This window comes from Pyrgilauda ruficollis, unplaced genomic scaffold (genome assembly GCF_017590135.1).
Source record: "Pyrgilauda ruficollis isolate IOZ18807 unplaced genomic scaffold, ASM1759013v1 scaffold13, whole genome shotgun sequence".
Classification (NCBI taxonomy): Eukaryota; Metazoa; Chordata; class Aves; order Passeriformes; family Passeridae; genus Pyrgilauda; species Pyrgilauda ruficollis.
This window is the reverse complement of record NW_024511432.1, coordinates 5531364-5546853: the sequence shown is the minus strand read 5'-3', so window position 1 is coordinate 5546853 and position 15490 is coordinate 5531364. Positions and strand designations below refer to the sequence as shown.

At 58.1% G+C, this 15490-nt stretch overlaps 2 protein-coding genes across 2 annotated transcripts in view; one reads left to right on the top strand and one right to left on the bottom strand.

Moving 5' to 3' along the window:
- Nucleotides 1-831: 831 nt before the first annotated feature.
- On the top strand, nucleotides 832-8871 carry LOC121348954. Its single transcript, XM_041458980.1, has 15 exons — nucleotides 832-1085; nucleotides 1654-1783; nucleotides 2039-2163; nucleotides 2732-2822; nucleotides 3351-3430; nucleotides 3687-3731; nucleotides 4261-4295; nucleotides 4682-4845; nucleotides 5060-5165; nucleotides 5287-5367; nucleotides 5770-5901; nucleotides 6431-6529; nucleotides 6773-7491; nucleotides 8031-8104; nucleotides 8272-8871. Exons 1-15 carry the CDS (start codon nucleotides 832-834, stop codon nucleotides 8330-8332), a joined length of 2196 nt encoding a protein of 731 aa, XP_041314914.1. The 3' UTR covers nucleotides 8333-8871.
- CARMIL2 (capping protein regulator and myosin 1 linker 2) overlaps nucleotides 8703-15490 on the bottom strand; it is a 26793-nt gene continuing 20005 nt past the window's right edge. Inside the window, exons 32-41 of the mRNA XM_041458783.1 lie at nucleotides 14360-14631; nucleotides 12705-12808; nucleotides 11913-12318; nucleotides 11525-11644; nucleotides 11155-11191; nucleotides 10908-10976; nucleotides 10313-10606; nucleotides 10028-10135; nucleotides 9685-9795; nucleotides 8703-9599 (exon numbers count right to left, since the gene is read on the bottom strand). Of these exons, the coding sequence (XP_041314717.1) occupies nucleotides 9424-9599; nucleotides 9685-9795; nucleotides 10028-10135; nucleotides 10313-10606; nucleotides 10908-10976; nucleotides 11155-11191; nucleotides 11525-11644; nucleotides 11913-12318; nucleotides 12705-12808; nucleotides 14360-14631 (1697 nt within the window). The 3' untranslated portion in view covers nucleotides 8703-9423. The remainder of the gene's footprint in view (nucleotides 9600-9684; nucleotides 9796-10027; nucleotides 10136-10312; nucleotides 10607-10907; nucleotides 10977-11154; nucleotides 11192-11524; nucleotides 11645-11912; nucleotides 12319-12704; nucleotides 12809-14359; nucleotides 14632-15490) is intronic.

Genomic DNA, 15490 nt, shown 5'->3' with positions numbered 1-15490 from the left:
TTACTACCGTGGCTGAAGGGTTTGGCCTTGGCCAGCAACTCGTCTGTCCTGGAGCAGTCTGCCACTGGCTCTGCTGGATGTGGAGGAGGTTCCCGGCAGCTTCCCACAGAAGCTACCCCTGAAGCCCACCCCCTCCCCGCCACGAAAGCCTGGCCATGCGAACCAAATACAGGGTGACAATTATACCCATCTGGTCGTGCCATTTCACTGCCCTCAGTGTCAGCCACTGATGGAACCACAGCCTCTGGCACGGCGATGAAAGGCACTGACTGCCCCAAGTCACAACTGAACTGGATGAGGGGATAGATTTGCCATCCCTTCAGCCAGAACATTTCCCAGATTGCTTGACAGATTTGACCAAATGGCTTTAATACCTTAAGATGAGACAAAGGATGGGCAAGGCTGTTGTGGCAGGATGCTTCTTCCCATCTGCAACCATCTGGGGAAACCTGGGGATTAGCTGGAGCCAAAACTAAAAGAAAGAACACAAAACCAAGGCAGAGTTCCAGGGATGGTTTGGCATCACATGTGGACGACTGAATGGGAAATTGCACTGACTGGGGTTGGAAGGGACCTGTTGTCCCAACACGGCGCAGGGCAGGGTCAGCTTCCCTCAGGCTCAGAGCCCATCCAACCTGGCCCTGAACACTTCCAGGGATGGGGCAGCCTCAGCTTCTCTGGGCAACCTGTGCCGTGACTCACCCCTCATATCTAATTCCCTCCTCATATCTAATCTAAACCTGCTTTTTTTTTTTCAGTTTGAAGCCATTCCCCCTTACGCCATCACCCCACGGGGATGTCCAAAGTCCCTCCCCAGCTCTCTTGTACTTTATGTACTGGAAACGGCTCCAACATCCTCCCCCAGATCCTTCTCTTCTAGAAGGGGACGCGTGTGCCCGGGAAAGGCACAGGGATAGGGCGGGCCATAAGGATGGGGACTGGGAGTGGGAGGGCCGGGAGCTGGGCCCGCGCCGGCGGTGCCGCCCCGCCCCGGTAGTGGCGCTGCCGGGCGCCGCTTCCTGTTCCGGGCCGCGCGGCCATGGCGGCGGCGGCCGCTGCGCCCGGCGGCTGGCGGCGGGGGAGCGGTGAGGGGGGCCGGGAGGGGGTCAGCCCTGTCAGCCCTGCCTACCCTGAGCCCCCGCCTGGCCCCAACCTCGCCTGGCCCAGTCCCGCCTGCCCTTAGCTGTGCCTCTCCTCATCCCCTGCCTGCCCTCATCCCCTGCCTGTTCTCAGCCCCTGCCTGTCCCCAACCCTTACCTGTCCCAGCCCTGCCTGTCCCCAGTCCTTCTCCCTTTCACAGTTCAGACAATTATAGTTAAGACTTGGTCCCAGGAAAATTGTTATTGGGTGATAATAAACAGTATGGAAAGCGGTAGAAATAAATGTCCTCTCCTGTGTGGGGAGACTTGCAGAAGGCCAGGCACACGCCAGAGCTACGAGTGTCCCCCGCCAGTGTCGCAGCAGGATGCAGCAGGACCTGTGTGCCCCCAGCAGCGTGGCTTCCTCGGCACAAAGCCCTTAGGATGGGTTGCAGAGAAGTGGGTGCACTTGGGTGGTTGTGAGCAATCTCCTGGGTTTGTGGCTGTGCTTGGAGTGCTAAACCCTTCCCAGGGTGATGGAGCACTGCTTGGTGTCTTGTCTCTTCTCATGTAGTCTTGTGTGTGTGGACAAGAATGTGGCTTCTCCCAAACTCTACGTCCTAGAGCCATGGATTGCTGACCTCTTGGTGAATTACGAGCAAGTGGATGAGCGTGAGAATTACCTGGCTGGGCAGGTGGTGCGGGTAGGTACCCAGAGGGACTGTCCCAAAGTGCTCCAACAGCCTTTCAAATCTGAATTCTGGGAAGTGTGCAGTGGCTCCCAGTTTGGTGGCTGTGCATGTGCAGCTCTTCCTCCTCAACATCTCTGATTTATTTATTTTTTTTTTTTTTTTGAGGAGGAAAAGTTTGATGTCGTGACCGCCTTCCTGTGAAACTTGTTCCAGGTCTACGAGTAAGAGTTGTTTTTTTTTTTTTTCTCTTCTCTAATCTCTTGACAGGTCTTGAGTGACTCAGGTGCAGCTGGCCAGCCTGGGCTCCTCCAGGACGCTGTGGTGCAGGTCTCTGACGGATCCTGCTACATCCGTGTGGTCATTACAGCCGAAGCTCTGCAGGCAGAGGAAAAGTGGGTTCCACCCTGACTTGGCGTGGCTGGGACAGCAGTTCTGCACAGCTGCTGGGAGGAGCTGGGGCTCCTGCCTGGTCTTGTTTCAGGTTGTGTTAAGCTAAAGCAACCTCAGGGTGGGAAGTTGGTGTGAAAGAGCTGCTAAGAGAAGAAGGCTGGAATGCCCTTGCTCTGGTGTCTGCTGGTTGGGATGGGCAGGGATCCATGGCAGAAGCTGTGATGCCATTATAAAGGACTGTAGAGCCCTTGGGTTTTGTGGAAGGAGCCAGATCATTAACCATGGCAGCTTGGGTTGCTCCTTCAGTGCTTTCCTCCATTTCCCCATTTGGACACCCTTAAACTGTTGGGGTGCTGGCAGCAGAGAGCCAAGGATAAGCAGCAGAAAGAAGCTGCTCTTAGGCGGGAATTACTAAGGAATTACAAGGAGCCCTTGGTGCCTGCTGCTCATGCTGAGACATGTTCCAGAATGCCCCAGTGTAGTTGGCAGAGCTCTTGCAGGAGCCCCACTGTGTGTCGGGGGGGGTCCAGCTCTGTTCTTCAAGGCACTCCTGCTCTGCTCCTTTTCCAGCGCCCACCTGCAGCTCAGGCTTTCCAGCCTTAATTGCAGAATCATTGTCCTGCAGAAGTACACGGTGTGTTTTCAGGAGGAGGCCAGGCTGGTAAGTGCTCTGAGGAGTGGAAGCAGCCTGTTCCTTTACCTTGCTGTGCTTCCTGCACTCTTGCCTGCTTCCAACTGCTCCCAGGAGCTGAAGGCAGGTGATGGGTGGCCTTTCATTTTCATCTGCAGCTCCTGAGGGGTCTGTGGCAGCTGACCTGGGCAGGGATGAGCCATGGCTGGGGATGGGGTGCATCTTTCCCAGGGTCACCTGGCTGTCACCTCTGCCTGTTGGACAGCTGCAGAAGGCCTGCATGGGCTGGTGGCAGAGCAGTCCTCTGTCCCCTTGCAGCGGTTCAGAGGTGTCCCCACAGACTCCCCTGGGCTGGCCCACCCTGGCAGAGCCATCAGCTGACGCAGGAAGGCACAAACTCCTGTTTGAAGGGGGGTTGTCCTTTTTGAGGGAAACTTCTCTTAGACTGGAGGGTTGGTGGCAGAGCTGGGGTGGGTGTGGGAGTGCTGGCTGGCCCCAGGGAAGGCAGGGGCAGGGGTGGGACTCGGAGGTGCCTTACAGGCTCTGTCCTCCCCACAGGAGGACTGCGAGTTTTACCTCACGGCCCAGCAGTTCATCGTGCTGCCCATGCAGAGGCAGAGGATGGAATCATCTGATGGGTATGGCCCATGGCATGGGGGGGTGGGGGCTGTGCTCAGGGGAATGTCTTCATCTTCCCCACAGCAGCACTGACCCTGGCAGTCCTGATTTGACCTGCTTGTGGCAATCCCTTCCTCAGAAGGGAATCTCTTCTGAAGGGATCCTCAGAAGGGATTGCTTGTGGCAATCCCTTCTGAGGATTTCTCCCTCCAAGGCAAGGGAGAAAGGAGATGGGGATTTGGAGGGAATCAGTAACTGGCTTCTCTCTTGCTGCAGGAACCAGGACCCCTCTGTGATGAAGAAGATAAAGGAGCTCTGGCTGTGAGTATGGGGCTGAGGGATGTATCCAGATACTCTGACATGTGCAGCCTCAGACTGGGGTTAGAGCAGGCCGGCAAGGGCTGGCATGGGTTATGGCAGCTCCTGGTTAACCTGTGTGACTCCTTGCCCTGGAATGTGACAGAGTTGAATAGACTGTGAAAAATGAAATTGTGGTGGCACATTGCCAGCCTCTTCCTCTGAGCTAGGAGGAAACGCCTGTGGGGAGCTTGTTCTTACCAGTGGTGGGCAGCACAGCTGTGTGGGTGAGCCCTGCACAGCTCGTTCTTCATCCTTGGAGATCCAATCCTGGAGATCCTCAGGGCCTTCAATCAGTCCATCTCCAGGGGTGAGCCTTCCTGATGGCTATTCTTGGCATACTGAGCATGTGGTCAGTGGCCAGATCAGCACCCAGTGGGGGATCCACTACTTTCACAAGCTGCTTCTTCCAATCCAGGGTGCTTGATCTGTGACCAAGAGCTGCATATGTCCCAGCCCTAACCTGGCTTTGTCTTCTCCTTGGTCATTACAGGAGGAATCTTGCTGTGAGGAATGCTCCCAGCTCAGGTAAACGGTTGTGGGGGGCGTGCAATGCTCTGACTGCCTGGGGGAGCCCTTGGCTTTCCTCAGCTTGGTCCATGTTAGGCAGAGGTAGCACAAACCTGGTCAGATCTCACAAGCATATGTTGCTAAGCCCAAAGCAGGAAGAGATGATGGTGACAGCTAAAGCAGAGTGGGTCATTAAATGCCTGTGCTCATGCTCCTAGTCCAGGATTTGTGAAGAGAGGAAAGATAGTTTCTAGAAGCAAAGGAAATGTAGAATTGTGGGTGTTCCCACAGGTTTCAGTGTCATGACAGTCACCAAGTCATGCAGCAGTGTAAAAGTGTTTGCAAGTGAGGCTTGCCTGAGTTCAGCTGTCTCCTCCACTGGTGTCTGTGTGTTCTTGCTCTAGAGCCCTCTGTCTCTCAGCTGATTGATGCCATCGGACAGAACCAGCTAGAGATTTTGAAGGAAAATGCTGAGGAATGCTTGGATTTACGGAAATCAAAGGAGAAGCCAGGGACAGTGGAGGACGAGGTTCCCATCACCCAGTGGGAGGCAGAGCGCAAGAAGGAGGTCAGTCTGTCTGCTGGGACCAGCTGAGACAGGGCTGTGACAGCTTGGAGTGCTCTGCTGGGTGGGAGAGGGAAGGGAAGGGAAGGGAAGGGACAGTGGTCAGAGCTGGAGGTTTGATGGGGAGGGAGATGGTGTTGGGTTGGCAGGTATAGGTGGACTCCTGCATCTGGAGAGGGAGTGCCCAGCAAAAACCTTGTCACATGTCTCATTTCAGCAGGGTGAGGACGTTTTCATGGCCCCAGTCAGTGCCCTGGTGATCCCTCCTGAGGAGGAGGCAGTTGTTTGTGACTCTTCCGAGGCAGTGTCTGCAGGGTACACAGGTAGGCAGTGCAGCACTCAGGCATGTGAAATTAGGGACTCCCTAGGGTGGGGTGAAGAGTTCCCTTGCTCTGGGTGTCCCTCATGCTGGGGATACGACCAACAGTGCCCCTTTCATTGCAGATACAAGCCAAGCAGCTCCTGGAAAGAGTAGTGATGACAGGACAGTGCCAGGAGAGCCGAGTGTTGTATCTCAAATCAGCTGTGAGTTGTGGAATCTCCAGATCCTGGAATGATTTGTGTTGGAAGGGACCTTAAAGAATATCTAGACCCAGTCCCTGCCATGAGCAGGGACACATTCCACTAGACCAGGTTGCTCCAAGCCCTGTCCAGCTTAGCCTTGAACACCTTCCAGGGCGGGGGCAGCCACAGCTTCACAGGCAACCTGTGCTAGAGCCTCCCCACCCTCACGGGGAAGAATTTCTTAAAAATATCTAGTCTAACCCTGTCCTCTGTCAGTGTGAAGCCATTCCCCTTTGTCCTGGCACTCCATGGCCTTGTCTGAAGTCCTTCTCCAGCCCTCTTGGAGCTTCTTTAGATACTGGAAGGTTCTTGAAAGTCTCAGAGCTTTCAATTCTCCAAGCTGAATAACCCCAACTCTCTCAGCCTGTCTCCATAGCAGCAGTGCTCCAGCCCTTGGATCGTCCTCATGGCCTCCTATGAATGCTCCAGATCCCATCCAGCCTTTAGTTTCCTCTACAGTTGGCTCAGCCCATCTCCCTGGATTGAGTGGAGGAGGTACTGGTGTGGCCAGGTCTTTGGGAGACCTTGAGCAGGCAGGGGATGGTCCCAGTCCTCAAGGTTCTTGAAGCTGCAGCTTTGGTGTATTGTGCTGGGAGCACAAGAAGTCATTTCGATGCCATCACTGAGCATGAGTCTTCTGCCCTGGTGTGGGCTCCTCGCTGGCTCTGGCTCAGCACCACGACGGGTTTTGTCACCTTACGTGGCTTGGTGTCACCATGCTTTGCTGCAGAATTACCTGTGGAAGCTCCATGTGGAGGAGGAGCTGAAGGGAAGAACTGTCCAGTGTAGCAGGGTGTAGGAGAAGGCCTTCATACCTGCCTGCTCTCTGGGCACTGTCTGCTTCTCCACTGCCTGCTCTGTGAGATCTTGGAAAGGGTCTCACTGGAATATGCCACATTTTGGGCTGGAAAGGGCTGCAGAGCTCCCTCAAGAGCTGTCCCTGAGACCTTGTGCACAGGGGACCCACAGGGAATGGGCAGCTGCTTGCTTTGCCAAAATCTACCCTCCGGCTTCTTCATTGCAGGTGCCGCATCACCGACCTTGTCAGATAGCCTGGAGGGATCCCTGGACAACCCCTGGAACGGGATGCCCTCGTTGTCTTTGACCCCAAGCTCTTCAGATGGTGAGTCCCCATGTCCCAGGGCATCCAGCCTGCCTTCCTGGCAGGAGACAGCTCCACTCTTCTCAGTGGCTGTAGCTCACCCTGGATGCTGGCTGGATTTCCCCTGCCATAAAGCAGTGCTGTGGTGTTCCCATAGCCCTGGACCTGCATCATTCCAGCCCTGACACTCTTCTTGTGTGCCAGGGCAGGTCCCACCACCAGCCAGCCCCCTGCTCAAATTGATGATGCTTTTCCTCTTACTAGAGAAGACCTTTCAACCTGACCCTCACCTGAAGACCCAGAAAGATGTGGCTGCTGACAGCAACACCACTGACCTGTTGGAAGTGTGTAGCCAGAGCTCTCCTGAGGGCTCACCCCAGGGAGGGCCAGCACAGACCTCCTCTCCCTCCCTGCTCCGCTGCTACAGCAATCCCAGTCCAGCAGAGATCAGCACCAGTGAGGCAGCATCAGCTGCAGAGGCAGCCTGGGGTGCCCTGTGTGCTGATCAAAGCCTGCAGCGATCCAGGGGCTCTCAGGCCACCCTGCCCACTCTTTCTCCAGTTTTTCCAGTCTTGCCCAGCAGTAGCTTGCAATCGCCACCTGGCAGGATTCCTCACAGGGAGCAGGCCTGCTCCAGTGGCACGGCTTCCTCTACAGAGGCGTTGAAGCCTGGACTGGCTCATGCCAAGACAAAGGGAGGAGGGACTGTGGGTGCCAAGAGGAAGGTGGTGGAGGAAGATGAGCAGGCCTCCAGTGGGCAGCAGCATCTCCCAGGCACCTCAAAGCACAGGGGGAGAGACAAAGGCAAGAGATCGGTGCTCATGAGCTCACAGGGTGCAAAGAAGAGCAGAAAGGAGACAGGGCTGCAGCGTAGAAAGAAGTTTGAGGAGGAAGAGAAAGAGGAGGAGGAGGAGGAAGAGCAAGCATCCCCTGCAAGAGCTGGGCCCAGCTCCAGACCAGAGCAGTGCAGAGCTCCAGAGCCGGTAAATACCAAGCAGCTGGTGAGGTCCCGTGAGGGCTGGGGGTGCCTGGGGAGGCTCTCTGTGCCCACACCACTGGTGTTCATCCTCAGGATCTTTCCTCACCAGGCTGGTGGGGATGGGAAGGTGAATGCAGGTATCAGTGTAGATGGTGGAGGATCTGGGAACCCTAAGGGAGCCCTGAGGGAATCATGTAATCACTTAGGCTGGAAAAGAGCTCATGAGATGGAATTCTAACCATTCCCCAGCACTGCCAAGCCCACCGCTGAACCGTAGCCCCAGCTGCCATATCCACAGGTCTTTAAATCCCTCCAGGGATGGTGAAGATGTGGTTTAGCCTCAGCTAAACAATTGGGTGGGAACAAACAATTGCTGGAGCATCTTCTGAGCTATCTGGGTAAAAGAAGAGCAAAAGAACAGGAAAGAGACACCACAATCCTAGGTGTTTTCCTGGGGTTATTGGGCTCTCAGGCTGCAAGGGGCAGCACTCTGGGTGCTGTGGCTGGAGCAGACCCATCTCACCCTCCCCTTTGCTTTTGTAGTTCGTGGAGAGACCATCCCAGTACCAGTACGAGGCACCGAGCCCCGAGCTCTGCCAGCAGGTACAATCTATCAGGTCAGTGCCATATCAGCCATGGACTCATGACTGTCCCTTGCTCCTGCAGTGGGACTCACCTATAGTGAGTCCTCAATCTCAGCCCTACCCCTTGTCACCAGCTGCCCCAGGGGTATGTCCACAGCTGGGTTTCTTCTCACGCTGGCTCCTCCTGTCTGGTTTCTCAGGATCTCAAAGGCAATGCTGAAGTGGGCATGCTGGATACTGGCTGAGGAGGAGGACTCCTGAGCCCATCTTTCATTCCTTTGTTTCTTCAATGGGTTTGTGAAAACACTAGGAAGAGTGGTTGGGGGAGGGATGTGGGGATACCAGAAGCTCTGTGCCCCAGGAGACTGCTGAATGGGCTGGGCTGGCCTGGCTGCAGAAACTCTGGTTCCAGGGGTGCTGGCACATGACCTGTTGAAAGCCAATACCCTCAGTGCCAAGAGGGGAGAAAAGCATTCATTCAGGCATGCCTATATGTGAGCCAGCATCCCTCTCCCATCTCTTCATCCTTTTCAAATGCCTTGTCCCAGCAAGTGGGGACAAGAGGTGACCCAGTGCCACCATAGCAGCAATGGCAGAGGCCCCACAAGCTGATCCTGTTCTGAAGGTACCCCAGGAGCTTGGATGGTTTATTGAATAAGTTTGAGTTGGGTCCTGCACTGTTTATTACAAAAAATATCCCGCAGGGTTATGCTGTAGAAATTAAAAATTGTATATTTTTTAAATACACAGCTCTTGTATTAAAAAAAAAAAAAAGAAAAAAAGAAAAAAAAAAACCAAAACAAGCATCTTGCTTTGTCGTAAACATCCGTGTGAGGAATGCGTTTGGTCCGGAGCAGAGGGCAACACAGGAGAAAGCCACGGGGGTGTCAGGATCACGCTGGTGCCTCAGGGAGCTGCGGGGATGGAGCTGCGTGCTGAAAGGCGGTGGGTCGTGTCCCGCTGATGGAAGCCTGTGTCTGGCGGGGGCTGGAGAGAGCAGTACCCCATGGGGTCAGGAGCTGGAGTGGTGGAAGTGCCTTGGGAACGCTTCCTAAAAATAGCTGGCTGCCTAAAATCACCGGCTCCCCCGCTGCAGCCCACAGCGACAGAGGGGCACTGGGGACTGCCACACCACTGGATGCATCCTGCAGGCTCTGACAGTCCCTGGGCATCCTGGGCAATGCTGGTGGCCCGGCTGTCCCTATGGCGAAAATTGGGCGATGCAACCATTGGCACATCCACGCCAGCCTGGTGCCCCGTCTGTCCTCTCTGCACCCCAGCTGCCAACACCCCGGCACGGTGCACTTGCTTGCAGGGTTTTATTGGGAACAGCCTGGTGACATGCAGGGGCTTCACTGTCCCAGGGCCGGCTCCTCCCGGCCTGGCACTGGGCGTCTTTGGTCTACGGCAGCTGAGTCTTGTGCATTCCCAACAGTTTGTGCCAGGGCTTGCGGCTGCTCACCCTCAGTGCCTGTGCCAGCCTGCGGCTCCTCCAGCCCGGCACGGGGCCAGTCCTGCAGTGTGGCACCTACAGAGGTCACAGGTGCTGGTGTAAGCATGGGGGGACCCTTGGTACCCCAACACCTGCTACAGCAAGGAGGGGAACATCTCACCTTCAGCATCCGAGGTTGGTCCAGGCTCACCCTCCATCTCTGAGAGGGACTCGTGCTTGGTCCTGTGCCTGAGCACAGGCGAACGCCGCAGGCGCAGGGGAACGGTGCCCACTGGGGAAAACACAACCCAGCCCCGTGTTAGGGTGGGGCACAGTGGCCTGGCTTCTGCTGGAACTAAGCCCAATATTGGATTCCCCTTGGGACCTTCCCAGTGTGGCTGTGCCATTGTCTATCACCCACAGCTGGGAGAGGCAGCACCAGCACACAAGTGGAACACCACCACCCACCTCTGTTGGTGTTAAGTGCAAGGAGGGCTTTGGGTCCGACTTCACACCCAACATACCTCCCAGCTCTGCCGGGCACTCGGGCTCCCTGAGCTGCTCCTCATGGATGGACAATGCTCGGCGGCCGGTCCCCCGTGGCGCTGCCAGCCGTGCCATCAGCCGGTTGTCTGTGTAAGCAATGGGGAGGTGCCATTGGAGGACAGCCCACAGCACCCCACTTGGCAGGCCCCAGCAGCACCCAGCACCCACTGCATGCTTGGCTTCCTGCTGCCCTCCATCCCAAGGGCTCCAAGAACAGGCCAGCAGTGGAATGAAGCACCCATGGGCACCTCGTGCATCCCTACCTTCAGTACTGAGTGGTGTGGGCGGGGTGCCAGCACCCACCTCCCCACCATGGCTGACCCTCCGTGGCAGTGCCACCGGCACGTTCCTGCCCAGCCGTGGCAGGCTGCTGCTCCAGCCCTCCCGGCCCCCGGGCTCCAGCAGCCCGCTGGGCTCTGCCAGGGTGAAGGAGCGCCGGGGCTGGTCGGAGCTGGTGGCCAGTGGCTCAGCGGGCAGCTGCCTTCCCAGGGCTTTCCAGGCTGGCCGGGGCTCGGCGCTGGGCTCCGTCCTGGCGGCTGGGCTGCGGAAGGGTGCGTCTGTGGGGCAGGCAGGATGCAGCTGTGGGCGTCCAGAAGCGACAGCCCCAGGGATGGTTCTTGGTGCTGGGAACCAGCCTGCGGTCAGCCCAGGGACTGGGCAGTGGGCTGGTGTCCATCTGCCAACGCCAGGGATGGGCACCCATGGGGTAGGGCACCCTCCCGAGGGTGGAATTCTGCCCACGTGCTTGTGCCCACCAGTCCCTGTTGGCTCCAGACCCCATGCTTGGTGCTAGGAGAGGGGATAAAGCCCTCTGCCCCAGGGGCTGGTGTGACCCCCCAGCATGCACTGCTGACCCACCTGTGGACACAGAGTGTGTGCGGGCCTTCAGGGATGGGGGCGAGTCTGCAGAGCTGTCTACGATGTCCCCTGCAAGCACAAGCCACCGGCCAGCATCAGTGAGCTGGGGTCTGCCCAGTGCCACCAGCACCCAACAAGGGAAAGATGTAGTGGGACCCACAGCTGGGAGTCCAAGGGGGCCTGCCCATGGCCACCCATGGGTGCCCAGCTGGGTGGGGGTCAGGGTGGGGAGGGAGTAGCCCCTCACCATCTGAGCCGGCTTTCTTGATCTCGCTGTCTTTGCTCTGCAGGGGGAAAAAAACTGGTAAGGGGGGTGTCAGGGAGGCAGTGCTCACAGAGACAATGGGTGCAGAGGGCAGAGTGCTGCTGCCAGGCTCTGATGTGGTTGCAGGGAATGGGTGCATGCCAGGAAAGGAGGGACAGACTGACAGACACCATGCAGTGTATAGGAATTCACCCCTTGCAGAGGGTTAGGTGACAGGGCAGAGGCTATGGGCAGCGGCAGCACAGAGCTGGGTGCTGCCATCCCAGTGGGGAGATGTCCCCACTCTGTGGACCACCATCTCCTATCACCCTGGAGGGGCAGGGTTCACCCCAAAAATGGAACCAGTCCCCACCTGCTGCTTCTTGCTCTCAGCAGCCGGGCCCTTGGTGACGCCGATGCGGTGGAGCATGACCTGCATGCGCTGCTCAAAGGAGCTGGACAACTCCCCCTCGCTCTTCTCCAGGTGCCTCTTCTGCAGGAGAAACACAACCCTGCCAGGAACATGGACCCACCACAGCACCTGTGGCACCCACACTCCTGTCTGCGGGGCACCCACATTCCCAACCCCAGCCATGCTGCCAGGAGATGGTGACATGGACACGACCCAGTGGGGATATCCCCAGCCATTTCTCCAGTGTCCCCACATCCCCTGGTAACCGCACCAGCATCCATGGATGGGAGCAGCACCCGCCAGGTGAGCTGAACAGTGGTGGTGGCTTGATGACTGTGACACTGCTTACCTTGTCATGCCTGACCCCCAGCGCATCTTCATCCTCCCCGGACAGCAAGATGAGTGACTGGGATTTGCCCTCCCGTGAGTACTTGGGCCGGATCCTCCGGGCAGAGTCAGGAGTCTGGCAGTGCTCAGGCTCTGCTTGGGGCTCGGTAGAGAGCCCCCCCTCCTCTGATTTACTCAGCGGCTTCCCTGACTCGCCTGCCTTGCTGGGGGCTCGTAAAATGTCACTGAGCATCGAGCGCCTGCTCCTAGGGGCAGTGGGACCACCCTCGGGCTCCTTCTCACACCTCGAGCCCCGGCTGGATTTGGGTTTCTTGAAGGCAAAAAAATTCCCAATTTTCTTCTTGAGGGTGCGGGAACCAGAGGGAGCCAGAGGGGCTGATCCCAGGCAGGTCTCCGGAGTTGTGGGGCTGGGGAGAGATGAAGTATTGGAAAAGGTGAGCTCCAGGCTGCCAAGAGGTAAGGGATTAAGATTGCCCATGCTGAAGGGATGGATCCAGACCCTGGACACCCCACCTGAGATGGCAGTGTCCTGGCAAGGGCACCCATTCCCATCCCCTGGGTGCTGCCTCATTGCCTTCCTGCTGTGGAACAGACTCCATGGCCACATCCAGCACACCATGGCTGCCATCCCATTCCTCCTGCCCCAGCCTTGCCCTTGGCAATATCCCTGAGTGTGCAGCCTTCCCCAGCATCCCCTTTGCACTGGGACCAGCAGCATTTGCAGTGAGGCTGCTGAAACCTGGGCACGGGTGTGTGCTGGGCAGGTGAGGGGCCCTGAGCACCCCGGGCTTACGGCAGTGTTTCTGTGATGAGCCTCTTGGCAAAGAAGTCCTCCAGCCCCTCGTCCACGCGGGTGATGCTCCTGTCCTCGCTGTTCTCACAGGCCACGGGCTGCACCTGTGAGGGACAGCTGCTGTCAGCCCAGCACAGGGCAAAGGTGCCCCCGGGCATGAAGGTGTGTCTGTCACCCACCCCTGGGCATGAACAAGTGGGTGCCCCTGCAGGATGGGTGCTGGCACACTCCATCTCATACCCAGCATTAAACCAAACCACGATGTTATCAGCTGCATCCCACCTCTAATCCTGCTCCCTGCCTTGAGCACAGGGAGCTCCAGGCAGCCCAGGCTCCTTCCAACCCCTTGCCCAGCACGGTGGCTGAGGTATGGCACTCATACTGTGGGAGAAACCTTTGGCAGGGATGCCTCCTCCATCTGAGCTCCAAGAAAGGGACCCCTCTGCTGCTGGTGGGTGATGGAGCAGGTGACCTGCAAGGACCCACATCTGCATCCTTCAGATGTTTCTAGTCCAACCTTGGAGTGCCACCACAGCCTGCCTGAGAGCCACCTGCTCCATCCCCATAACAAAGTGGTCCACGCCATGGCCAAGCCTTCCTCCATGGCACCTTCCTCTCCCTGGCATGTGCCACTGCATCAGTGGCATCCTATCGATGAGAGGGAGGCGCTTCCCCATCGGTGGCATTTCAATCCATAATGACTTTTCATTACGGCTGGATTGATGCCGCTCAGGAGCCGTTCCAGCCATCTGAGATCTGCTCTCCCTGTCATATCACATCCATCAAAGCCTGTCCTTGCTCAAGCCTTGGCCCACCCTGGGTGCCAGGCACGCCTGTCCCACTGTAGGGTGATGACCCCCTGGCACTGCCAACCTCCAGAGCCCACCCTGCCCGTGGGACACAGCTCCTGCCTCCCCTCCCGTGCCATCCCTGATCCCACCATGATCCAAGGGCAAGCATCACCACAGCCGTGCAAGCCAGGGCTTTCCAGCAAGTGCAAGGATCCAGCTGCATCACGGTGGCATGGGGATGAGGTGATGCCAGCAGGATCCAACCCCAGGGACAGTGATGGAGCTGTACTCGCCACTGACTGCACCCAAAAGTTACTTTTCCTTTGGGAAGAGGGGTGCAAAGGCAGGATCCCCATCCAGTCTCCTGTTGGATGGGGGGAGCACAACCCACCTCATCACGGCAGGCAGAGCCCCACCAGCATCACCGGGAGCCGTGGTGGCCACCAGTGCTTCAGGGATGATGGATTTTGGATAAGGGGGAGCAAATGGAGCTCAGGAGGGAGGCAGCTGGAGCCATTGCCGAACACATCGCTGGCCCTCTGCACCCAAACTCTGCAGGGTTTTTCATTCCTCTCCTGGCTCCCACCGCTCAGCATCTCCCAGTGGGGAGCAGGAAAGAGGACGGATGATTCCCCTCGCCTCCCCCCAGCCCCCTTGCCCATCCTTTCAGGCTGCCCCCCGAGGAGGAGGAGGCTCCGGCAGCAGCTGAAATGCAGAATAATAAACCCACCGCGTCTTTGCGCATCTTATTTTCCTGCCTTGCAACAAATACCGACTGCAATAATTCACCCAAGCGGAAAAAAAAATGGGAAAAACACCCCGAATACACCCCACCTCCCTTGCCAGCCGTGCCCCCACCCTTACATTCGGCTTGCTGGGCGGCTGCTTGTGCCGGCGGTTGGGCCGGGGCCTGGCTTTGGTGCAATGCTCCAGCTTCTCGCCGGCGGTCGGCAGGTCCATAAGGAATCCGGTGGCGGTGGCAGGCTGCGTGGCGGAGAGCGAGCCGCTCGCAGGCTCAGCATCCTTTGTGGAGGCAGGGCGTGCCGGCGGCGCGGCGGGGCTGAGTGACGGCGGCGCCCGGTGAGCTCGGAGCCCGCTGGCGTCTCGACCCGCTGCCGGCTCCAGCTCCGAGACACCTACGAGAGGCGACAGGGTCCCTGTTGACACCCGCCCTCGCCAGGCCTCCCCATCATCATCATCATCATCACCATCATCATCACCGGCGCCGTCACCCTCGCCCACGCGCGGAGGGTCAGCGAGCGGGGCCGTGGCTCCGCCGCGGGCCGGGAGCGTGCCCGTGCCCGTGCCCGTGGCCGTGCCCGCCGGGAGCGTGCGTGGCGGCTTTGCGGCGCAGCCTGGGATGGATCCTGCCTCTGCCGCCGGAGGTTTGCGTGCAGGGGATGGTGCTGTGGGGGGATTGTGCGGGGATGCTCAGGCAGGGGCCGAGCCGAGCCCCGCAGCCAGCCCTGAGACCTGCAGCAGTGGAACGGCACAAACTGTGCCAGCAGCGAGCAGCACTCACAAACATTGCCGTTTTGCTCTGCAGGCAGCTCCTCACCCCCCCCACGTACCCTCTGGATGGGTGGCAGGGTGCTGCGGGGCTCAGGGACCCCCTGGGGACACAGGGGTGCTGAGTGATGGAGTCTGCATGAGCTCTGCTTCAGCCAAAGCAGAGTGACCCATCAGCTGCTCCTGGTCTGTGCCCTCCTGAGATTCACTCCCCTCCCAGGCCGGTGGGGACAACACCAGCAGCAAGGGAAACCCATGGGCAATGTCTTCTCCCCAAGGTTGTTGGGTGAATGAGTGGTGTCTATGTCCAGCGTGGCCGTGGGAGATCCCATGGCACCCACAATCACAGACAAACTGCCTCCTCCTGGCTGGCTCTGTGGGGAGGGAGTTCAGGGCATTTACTCCACTGCCCAAGGGCACTGAGCCAGCTGAGGCCCAAAACCAGCACAAGAGCAAGGTCAAGGTGAGCTTCCCCCACAGACCCCC